Raw genomic sequence first — 10,362 nt, forward strand, 5'->3', positions numbered from 1 at the left:
GCCCTCTTTAAGCGCGGAGCGATGACGTCACACACACGCGCTGCAGCCTACCTTGGAGGCGCCCGGGCAGTTCTTCCCGGCGGCCTCCATTGGCTGGCCAGCACCCGACGGCCCCGCCCCTTTACCCCCGCGGGCCCCCGGCGCCCGGCGTCAATCTGCCTAGGTGGGAGCGGTGACTGGCCGCGGGGCCCGCCCTCTTGAAAGCCTCCGCTGGACTCGCGTAGGCTGCGTGCTCGGGGTGGGAGGGGCGCAGCAGCGCGTCTGGAGCCGAGGTGGTCCCGGTCCGCCCGCCTGCCTGCCTGCCAGCCGTTGGTTACTACTGCAGCCCGTCTGCTGGGCAGGGCCGGCCCGGCCCCGCCATGGAGTCCTACGATATCATCGCCAACCAGCCCGTGGTCATCGACAACGTGAGACTTGGCAACCGGGGGGAGGGCGGGCGCCCCGCCCCCGGGGGTGGACGCGGCGAGTTCCGCAGGAACCCCCTCCGATCTTGGCTGGTCCTCGACTCGTTGCCGGCCCGCCACTCCTGCGGGCTGTCCCCACTTGGCCCTGTATCCCGGGCCGCGGGACCAGACCCGTGCAAGCGTGGCAGAACCCCAGCCCCAGCACTCCCTGAGCTGGCGGGGAGGTCGGGAGAGGAAGGGGTCCCATATGTCTGGCAGCCCTTGATCAGCATCTGGAGAGCCGGGGTACAGCTGGGCAACCGACCGATGCACCCATGTGCCAGGCCCGGGGACTCACCCCGGACCCTTCTCGGTGGAGAGTAGGCTCACTGGATGGGTTTCGACCCCAGCCCGTTTTCCTCTCCTGAGGCTTTGGCTGCCCTCCTACTGGAGGAAAAACAGTATTTGCCCCTTTGCACACTGCTGGCCCCATCTTTTGGGGACGCTCGACCTGCGGGCCTCTACAACAGCTCTTCCCAAGTGCTGCACCCCCAGGCAGCACGTCCAGGGTAGGCAGGCCCCACTATGCCCTTTTCCTGGGACTGGGGAAAATGCACGTTAAGTTTTGCCAACCACATACCCGCCGCTGCCTGGCTGGGCACTCACCTGCTTTGACCCTTTCCTTAAGTGTTGCCTGAGCCAAGCGGACGTTCCACAGCTGGGAGGGCAGTGGAGAGAATTCAGGACCACTCTTCCCAGGACCTGTAAGCTGTTTGGGGGTGTTGGTTGGAAACCTCAGTAGAAAGTTGCCTGGCTCCATGGTGGTCTTGTCCTTCAGCACCGGAGCTCAGCTCAGCATGCTTTCTGGTCTATAGGAAGAAGGTGAAGGGCACAGATCAGTGGATCTGCCCCTAGCTGAGTGTCTACCTCTGAACTGTGGGCCTTGGAGTTTTTAATAATGACTCACTGCTCTTTCTGGGATCTGTCTCCCTTGCACATGACCCCCATGTAATCTCTGAATGGCTGTCTGTTTTGGAGTAACCATGTGAGGGCCCTGAGTCACAGCAGGGGGTGTTTAATAAGACTGCTGAAGCTGGACTTGGGGATGCTCTCCATCAGGCTTCAGGAAGGATCAGCCACTTCCTTTCTTGGCAGGCTAATGAGCAAGTTTATGAGTTTCGAGAGCAACCTGCTTGGTCCCACTGGGCTTCCAGCCCCCTACTCTGTAACTTTGGGATGTATCTTTCTCTTTTTAAAAAACTTTTTATTTTGTATTGCCTGTATGCTCAATCACTCAGTCATTTCTGACTCTTTGCAACCCTATGGGCTATAACCCACCAGGTCCCTCTGTCCATGGGATTCTCCAGGCAAGAATACTGGAGTGAGTTGCCATGCCCTCCTCCAGGGGCTCTTCCTGACCCAGGGATCGATCCCACATCTCTTCTGTCTCCTGCTTTGGCAGGCGGGTTCTTTACCATGAGCACCATACAAGAAGCCCATTTTGTATTGGAGAATAGCCAATTAAAAAACAATGTTCTGATAGTTTCAGGTGAGCAGCGAAGGGACTCAGCGATATGTACACATGTATCCATTCTCCCCCAAACTCTAGGGGATGTTTATTTCTGCTCTACAGGCCCCAAGGGTGGTGATGGGTGGTGGGGAGAGAGGTTGAGATGCTGATTCCTGCTGTGGGTGGGAGGTTTCTAGATACCAGGATCCCTTTAAAAGTCTTCATCCAGCTTCCATGCTGGAACGGACTAAGTTCTCCTGTTATCTCTGGGGAAGCCACTTGAGGAAGGGTGCTAGTTGATCCCAATGCACCCAGTAATCTTCCCCAGCCAGTCCTGTATGTGGTCCATGGCTTCTGAGGGGAGTGGGCCATGCTTTTTCAAGCATGTTGAAAAACCTTAAGGGTTGTTTCCAGCTGGGCTTTGGGAGTCACTTGTGCTGCTAAGGAGTCCTCCTGCCTGGAGCTGCCCCACGAGTGTGCCTAGGAGGGTATACACTGGTGACATTCTGGCTTGGATAATTCTTGATGATGAGGGGCCGCCCTGTGCTCTGTAGGCTGTTGAGCAGCATCCTTAGCCTCTACCCACTAGATGCCAATAACAGCCTCTGCCCCCAGTCTTCAGACATTGTCAGATTTGGGGCTGCGTGCATTCTCCATTGCTAAGTTGTGTCTGAATCTTTACGGCCCCATGGGCTGCAGCCCACCAGGCTCCTCTGTCCATGGGATTTCCCGGGCAAGAATACTGGAGTGGGTTGCCATCTCCTTCTCCAGGGTATCTTCCCAACACAGGGACTGACCCCACATCTCCTGCACTGGCAGACAGATTCTTTACCACCGAGCCACCTAGGAAGCCCTCAAATTATGGGGACGAGATGCAAAGTTGCCCCTAGTTTTGAACCACTGGTGTATGTGTAAATGGCCTTGCCCTCTTGGCAGGACCTCAGGCTTCCTTCCCAGGCTACTGTGGGGGGTAGGCCTCTCCACAGCAGGGCACCACCTTCACCTGAAGATGAATGCTGGAATCTGACTGCTGTTTTTCTTTGCAGGGTTCTGGGGTGATCAAGGCTGGCTTTGCAGGAGACCAGATTCCCAAATACTGTTTTCCAAACTAGTAAGTGTTGCTCAGGCAGTATTCCTAACCCTTTGGTTTGCTTCTGGGAAGAACATGGGTTCTGTGTCACAACCTTCTTTGAGGCTAACTCTTGCCCCTGCCTGTAGGGGAAAACACCAGATCTGTGAAGCTGGTGTTGTGAAGGGCTATGGGAGGAGAAGACAGGTGCTCTGGGCTTCCCCCACCCCTCTGGAGTCTGGTTTTGGTCCCTCCTGGAGCCAGAAAGGAGGAGCTACCACCAGCATCCCCCTGGGGACAGGGCATGGTAGCAGCAGCAAGGATACAAGCGAGATCCAAACTCAGGGGAGAAAGATTGGGGAGTTACTGCCACTCCTTCCTCCCAGGAAGTGTTCTCTCCAGGGTTCATTCATTTTCAGACTCTAGAAGATACATTGTGCAGTCAGGGGGAATCCTTCCCAGAATGATGCCAGTGGTGGCAGAGGAGAGAGGGGAGTGAAACCCAGGGAAAGTTGGGAGCATTCCACCAGCCACTCAAGCCCGTTGGGAAGTTTTCCCTTGATGGTGTTTCATCTCAAATCCTGTAGGCCTTAAAGCTTAGTGGCTGAAGCCAGGGTAGGGGAGTCCTCAGGCCCCCGAAGTAACTGGCCATGTCAAGACAGAGCCTGCATGGGGCATCCAGGCCTCAGCTATCCTTTCTGAACTCACCTGGAGTGTAATTAAAGGTTCCTCTTGACGTGCAGGGAAACTGGGTCAGATTTTGGAATGGCAGCTTGTCCACTCTGCCAACCAGAAGCCCTGGCAGGGAGAAGGACGGGACTGACTCAAGAGAGGGGTGTACGAAGGAGCCATGGTCCTGCTTCCTGGGGCCACCCCACCTTGTTCTGCCCCTGTGAAATCCACAGTGAGGGCTGAGACCCTCTGCCAGGGCTAACATTCTAGACCTCTTGGCCCTCTCTGGGAGGGCTGGTGGGAAATGGTGGGAACCCCTTTTCTTCTGACCCTGAGTCTTCTGTCCTTCCAAGGCCTGCTCTGTGGTCCTGTGGCCCGTAGGCCTCGGTTCTGACTATTGGAGTCAGACTTTGGTTTTCCTGGACTAGGCTCAGCTATGTCCCCTGCCCATCTCCCTGACTTTTCCTGTCCCTGCAGTGTCGGGCGCCCCAAGCACATGCGGGTGATGGCTGGAGCCCTGGAAGGAGACCTCTTTATCGGACCAAAAGCAGAGGTAACATCTGTGGTGCCTGTCTGTGCCTGGGTTGACGTCTTCTGTCCCAGGAGCCTTGACTGGCGGTCAGAGCTGAACCTCCAGAGAGGGCCCTCTCTGGGACCATCTGCTGGGTGCCATAAGCACTATGGTCCATTTGCTCTGTGAGCTGGCCCAGGGTTCCTGTGTAAGGCGACACAGTAAGACCACTTCGTGCCCCTTCCTTTAGAAGCCACAGAGGAAAGAACCAGTAAAAAAGTAACTTTAAAGTCTGAGTCACTGGACTGATAACTGATCAAGTGAGAAGGCCAGCTCTGTGCTCCAGCTGGGGGATTGGGGGGCTGGCAGGGACTAATGAGCAAGTGCAGTTTAGGCACCTGGGGAAGACAGGAAGGGGTGCTGAGGACCCAAAAAATGGGGTCAACAGGAGCTGTAGGCATGGGTGAGAGGCCAAATGGTGCTGAACAGAAGGACCACGTTGGGGGGGGAGTTGAAGGGCAGGTCTCTGCAAGAGACACCTGTGCTGGCTGAAGAGCTGTGAGGAGAGGTGGCAGCACGTGACCGCAGGAGGGGGCCACATAGGACGGGCTGTAGCAGGATTGGCCTCCACAGAGGCTCCCGGTGCTGATGGGAATGGGGACTGAAGTGGTGGTGGAGCTGGAGGTCAGGCCGTGTTGTAAGGCTGGAAGGGAAGGATGTGCTAGTAGTGAGTGTAGAGGACACGGGCCGTGGGGGAAGGAATGGGGGAACTGTGGGGTTCGGGGGAGCATACCACCACCCCCTGTGGTCCGGGTCTTCGAAACAGGCTGGACTCTCAGAGCCAGGGAAACAATTGGACAGATGAACCCATGCTGGGTTAAGGATCTAAGGGGCACAGGGACCCCCGGTGAGCAGATGAAGGGGTGGCCCCCGGAGGGCAGAGAACAGCTGCTGGGTGAGTGTCTGCTGCCACCTCCAGCCTCCCGGTCTGCAGGAGCACCGGGGGCTGCTGGCCATCCGCTACCCTATGGAGCACGGCGTGGTGAGGGACTGGAACGACATGGAGCGCATCTGGCAGTATGTCTACTCCAAGGACCAGCTGCAAACCTTCTCCGAGGAGGTGGGGCCGCGGTGCCCTCCCCCTGCCCCGCCTGCCTGCGGCGTCTGTGTCAGGCCTCCACACCTTCTCTGGCCTGCAGCCCCTGCCGCCCGGCATTGTGTGGGTGGGGGACCCTGCCTCCCCTCCGCCCGGCATTGTGTGGGTGTGGGTCCCCGCCCTCCCCTCTGCCCCACATTGTGTTGGTGAGGGTCCCTGCCTCCCCTCCACCCCGCATTGTGTGGGTGGGGGTCCCTGCCACCCCTGCCTCCCCACACTGTGTGGGTGTGGGTCCCTGCCGCCCTGCATTGTGTGGGTGTGGGTCTGCATAGCTAGCGGCTGCCAAGTAGAATATTCAGGGGGCGCTGGGTCTTTGGAAGACTCACTGCTGGCAGATGACATGCCAGCGCCCTCGGGAGGGATGGGAGGCGGCAGGTTCGTGTGCTCCGGGGGTAGGTGGCTCTCTGGAAAGATCCCGGCGGGGCCTGCAGGTTGCCTTTGCACCAGCCCACAACCCTGCCGTCGCCTGCAGCATCCTGTTCTTCTTACGGAAGCGCCGCTCAACCCGAGTAAGAACCGGGAGAAGGCGGCGGAGGTGTTCTTCGAGACCTTCAACGTGCCGGCCCTGTTCATCTCCATGCAGGCCGTGCTCAGCCTGTGAGTGCTCTCTCGGCCCTGGTCCCTGCGTCTCAGGCGCCACAGCAGCCCGACTTCCCTGTACAAACAGCCTCCTGATGACCATCCCTATGGGGGGGCCCATGGGTCCCTTTCTTAGACCAGATAATGCACATGCCCCGGGGTCCCTTCCAGGGGTGCCGAGGTCCCAGTGCCTCAGTGGCTGAGGTGAAGGGATGCTGACCTGGTGACAGGTACGCCACAGGACGCACGACGGGAGTGGTTTTGGACTCGGGGGACGGGGTCACGCACGCCGTCCCAGTCTATGAGGGCTTCGCTATGCCGCACTCCATCATGCGGGTGGACATCGCCGGCCGCGACGTCTCACGCTACCTCCGGCTGCTGCTGCGCAAGGAGGGGGCGGACTTTCACACCTCGGCTGAGTTTGAGGTCGTCCGGACCATCAAAGAGGTGACGTGGGGCAGAGAGTGGGGGAAGCGGGTGGTCGGACCCAGCATGAGGTTGAGCCCTGGGCGTGCGAGTCCCGGTGGCCACCTCCTGAGGGCCCTGTTTCTGCCCACTGCAGCGGGCCTGCTACCTGTCCATCAACCCACAGAAGGATGAGGCCCTGGAGACAGAGAAGGTGCAGTACACCCTGCCAGACGGCAGCACGCTCAACGTAAGTTCAGGCCGGGCGGGGGAGGGTGGTGATGCCGGGACTGGAGGAGGCGGGACCAACTTCATCTTGTGTTCCGAAGGTGGGACCAGCGCGGTTCCGGGCCCCTGAGCTGCTGTTCCAGCCAGACCTGATAGGGGATGAGAGTGAGGGACTCCATGAGGTGCTGGTCTTCGCCATCCACAAGTCTGACATGGATCTGCGTCGCACGCTGTTCGCCAACATCATGCTTTCTGGTGGCTCCACGCTTTTCAAAGGTACCTAGTTGTCGGGATGGTATGGCTTGGAGGCCACAGGTAGCGGGGCCCTCAGACTGCACCCCAATTCCTGAAAGCCTGGGACATGGCCCATTTTCTGTGGGTTTTTTTGGGTGTTCAGTGAGGTTTTTTTTTTTTTAAGAATTTGAAGTTAAATTTTGTTTACAAATAGATGGTAAGTTTAATGAGGTCTAAAATGTATTCAATGAAGTCTGTCTTCTATTGTCCTGGTCACCCAGTTCCTCGCCACAGTTATTGTTAGTTGCTTAGGTAACATCTGTGCCTAGATAAAGCATCCTTTTTACTCAGCCCTGGAGTACTCTCTGGACTTCCCAGATGGCTCAGTAGTAAAAAATCAGCTTGCCTATGCAGGAGATGTGGGTTCAATCCATGGCTCAGGAAGATCCCTTGGAGAAGGAAATGGCAACCCACTCTAGTATTCTAGCCTGAAGAATTCCATGGACAGAGGAGCCTGGTGGGCTACAGTCCATGGGGTTGTGAAGAGTCAGACCTGACTTAGCAACAGAGCAGGAGCACAAAGAGCAGGAACACGAGCATACTCTCCAGCTCCATGCCCTGTGTTGTTGGTTTTGCTCCACAGACGGCGGATGTTTGTGTAGGTTCTCTTTATCTGGCCATGAGGGCTGGATGTGCCATTGAACCATTAACCTGCTGATGGCCTTGGAGGTGGTGGAAAAAACCTGCCGATGGCCTTGGAAGTGGTGAAATTCTTTCTCATCACAAAACTGTTCCACTGGGTGATTGCGTGTACTATCATTTCACATCATGGGAAGATACCTGAAAGATAAATCCTAGGGGTGGAATTGCTGAGTCAGAGGGTACACATGTGTGCATTTGATACCTGGTAGATATCACAAGTTCCCCTCCTGAGAGGCTCCCCCAGTTATGGCAGAGTCCCCCAGCGCCATCCCAACACTGTGCGAGACATTTGCCTGTCTACTGGATGAAAGTGACTGCTTGTTTCCTGGCTCATCATTTGCCTTTGCCTGCTTCTGGTGGTTTTGGCTCTGGAGTGTCAAGGGAGAGAGATTAGGGGTCAGGCAGAGGTGGGTGACTTGGAGTTCCATCTCCTGCTGCCTTCCTTCCTTCCTGAAGAGGGAAGCAGGCCCACCTGCAAGCACACTGCTGGATCTCTTCTGCCTTTGGTGTGGTTCTCTCCACCCTCACTCCTAGCAAGAATGACTAAAACAAGGACTTCCCTGGCAGTCCAGTGGTTAAGACTGCACACTTCCACTACAGGGGCATGGGTTTGATCCCTGTTCGAAGAACTAAGATCCCACATGCTGCATGGCATGGCCAAAAAATAAAATAGTAGCTTAAAAAATAAAAGTGGCTGGGGCTGAGGCACCAGAAGTTGGATGTGAGGGAGCTAGTGATGAGGGGTCAAATGTGGACCCTGGGTTTAGCCAGCCTTGTGTTCACAGGCTTTGGCGATCGATTACTAAGTGAAGTGAAGAAGCTTGCCCCAAAGGATGTCAAAATCAAGGTGAGGTTGTGGGGAGTCCCTGTAGGGCATAGGGGTGCTGGGCAACCTTGACCTGGGGAGGGAAGGGCAAGAAGCACCTTCAGATGTCCTCTGACTTCACACCCAGCCCAGCCCTGCTGCTCTGCCTGCTCCCAGCTGAGGCCTGGCCGCAGGCACTGGGGGAAATGCCCCCAAGACTGGGATGGGGGTGCTGGGGGGTCAGGGCGGTTACACTGTGCTTGTTCCCTCCAGATCTCGGCCCCTCAGGAACGGCTGTACTCCACGTGGATCGGGTAAGGCGGGGCCCAGAGCCAGGGCTCTGGGAGGAGGCCACTGTGCTCTGCACAGTTCTTCCCAGGCTGGTCCAGGCCAGGTGGAGGTGGGTGGATGTCCCCCGCAGGTTAGAGAAGGGGAGTCCTGGGGCATCCAGGGCGGGTGGCTGGCTGGCTCAGCCCTCAGGTCCCCAAGAATGCTCTCCCTCCCTCCTCACAGGGGCTCTATCCTGGCCTCACTGGACACTTTTAAGAAGATGTGGGTATCCAAAAAGGAATATGAAGAGGACGGCTCCCGGGCTATTCATCGAAAAACCTTCTAGTGCCCAAGGAGGAAGGCATAGCTCTGGGAGGAAGGGAGGAAGGGGGAACCAGAGTCCTTAACCCTTTGTGGTTGGGTTCACAGACGAGGCCTGGACCCCCTGCATGCCCTGAACCCTGGGCAAGTGGTGCAACAGCGCTTCCCTGAAGCCTCCCCTACACACATGTTTACATGTGTGCACACATACACACACACACACACACACATAGTCACAGTTAGCTGCATGGATGGGAGGCTGGAGCTGGAAGATAGGAATTGAGGGGCTCAGCTTTGGGTGGTTCTGGGTGTCCCCCTTGACAGAGCCAGTTAGGCCCGTGGTTCTCAGCTTCCCCAAGCTCCAAGGCCAGACACCGGAACGCCCCCATTGCCTCTGACAGAAGCCCTCCGAGAGTGCCTGGATGCCTGGGTGACTAGCCCTGGGGAGTTGGGGGGGGTACCGGCAGTTCCCTCTGGGTGTCACCGCTGCTTGTGCCGCATCCTTGTCCTCACCCAGCAGGGCAACCCAGAAGGCCACACCGTGGCGTCCCTGACCCCCTCACGCTCTGTCCTCTCGTCTTCCCAGATGGGTGCTTTGGTGTAGACTGAGTTCTGGGCAGTCTTCCGTCCCCAGTGACGGGGTCTGGGCCAGGGCCCAACCCTGTGGAACCAGGACGGGATGCACGGGGTTTGGGCAGCCACAGCGGGTTGTGCGTTCTCCTCGTCAAAGCGCTTCATGGACCTGCTGCTCCCTCTCCTTTACCCCAGAACCTGGGACGGGAAGGGTTAATGGTCTTCATTTGTTGAGGGGAAGCCACTTAATCAGGAGTCAGACCTAGTGGGGGAGACGGGAGGCACATTTCCTCCTCCCACTTCTCCCATGAAAGAGGTCTTCATTTACCCTATGGCCAGGACCCCCATCTCCCTCTCCCACATACGTACAATAACTTAACACAGTTGCCTGAAAAAAACATTTTTTGTAAGTCATTATAGTAATAATTATGAAAAAGGCCCAGCGCATGGCTCTGTTTTCATGTGTTTCTTTGTGCTGATTGCTCACACACCCCTGGGGACCAAAGCAGCGGGGCTCTGGTGGCAGCTCAGAAGCCTGCGGTCAGAGCGGTTGGTGGGGCAACGCGGCACGGGAGGCCCCGGAGGTTGGGCTCTCAACCTGGTGGCACAATTCCCCAGGCTCTTTACACATCTGCTGCGGTTCACCAGGAGAAGCAGGTGACAGGCTGCCCTCCTCCCCCTTATTCCCAGATGGGTCCTTGTAGCAGATGGGGTTTGGTGGGCCCATGTTCTCACCTGTTCTGTTTGGAGCACCTCTGCAGCCTGGCTCCGATGAATCCACACCAATACTGATGCAAGTTCCAAGTTCAGACAAGAAGGGCGGGTGATGGGAGAGATGTAGAAGGCTGTATCGAGCTGGGTTCTGAAGGAGGAAGCTCAGTGGCATGGAGAGGAAAGGCTATGGAGGAAGAGGGAGCCATGAGAAGTGAGTTTGAAGGGACTAC

The 10,362-nt window shown here is 57.1% G+C and overlaps 2 protein-coding genes across 4 annotated transcripts in view; one reads left to right on the top strand and one right to left on the bottom strand.

The window, feature by feature from the left end:
* The window catches only part of C3H2orf92 (chromosome 3 C2orf92 homolog), a 56,370-nt gene extending 55,084 nt beyond the window's left edge, over positions 1 to 1,286 (bottom strand). For both annotated transcript variants that reach the window (XM_065929762.1, XM_065929764.1), the window contains exon 1: positions 1,050 to 1,286. In XM_065929762.1, coding sequence (XP_065785834.1) covers positions 1,050 to 1,203 — 154 coding nt within the window. In that variant the 5' untranslated portion in view covers positions 1,204 to 1,286. The remainder of the gene's footprint in view (positions 1 to 1,049) is intronic.
* Positions 132 to 9,855, top strand: ACTR1B (actin related protein 1B). 2 transcript variants are annotated; one of them, XM_065929758.1, is made up of 11 exons: positions 132 to 407; positions 2,940 to 3,004; positions 4,112 to 4,187; positions 5,140 to 5,265; positions 5,774 to 5,898; positions 6,111 to 6,327; positions 6,443 to 6,535; positions 6,615 to 6,789; positions 8,235 to 8,296; positions 8,528 to 8,568; positions 8,768 to 9,855. In XM_065929758.1, the coding sequence occupies exons 1-11, from the start codon at positions 360 to 362 to the stop codon at positions 8,868 to 8,870; spliced, it is 1,131 nt and encodes a 376-aa protein (XP_065785830.1). In that variant the 5' UTR covers positions 132 to 359; the 3' UTR covers positions 8,871 to 9,855. The 2 variants fall into 2 exon arrangements, with proteins under 2 accessions (XP_065785830.1, XP_065785832.1); XM_065929760.1 differs by lacking the exon at positions 5,140 to 5,265.
* The last annotated feature ends 507 nt before the right edge of the window (positions 9,856 to 10,362 follow it).

The sequence above is a fragment of the Muntiacus reevesi genome, chromosome 3, assembly GCF_963930625.1.
Source record: "Muntiacus reevesi chromosome 3, mMunRee1.1, whole genome shotgun sequence".
Classification (NCBI taxonomy): Eukaryota; Metazoa; Chordata; class Mammalia; order Artiodactyla; family Cervidae; genus Muntiacus; species Muntiacus reevesi.

Bases quoted from the DNA above. Each gene is read 5' to 3' on its own strand.
- ACTR1B (XM_065929758.1), top strand. From the start codon at position 360: ATGGAGTCCTACGATATCATCGCCAACCAGCCCGTGGTCATCGACAAC. The intron at 6,328-6,442 runs GTGACGTGGGGC...TGCCCACTGCAG, and splicing joins TCGTCCGGACCATCAAAGAG to CGGGCCTGCTACCTGTCCAT. The intron at 8,297-8,527 runs GTGAGGTTGTGG...TGTTCCCTCCAG, and splicing joins CAAAGGATGTCAAAATCAAG to ATCTCGGCCCCTCAGGAACG.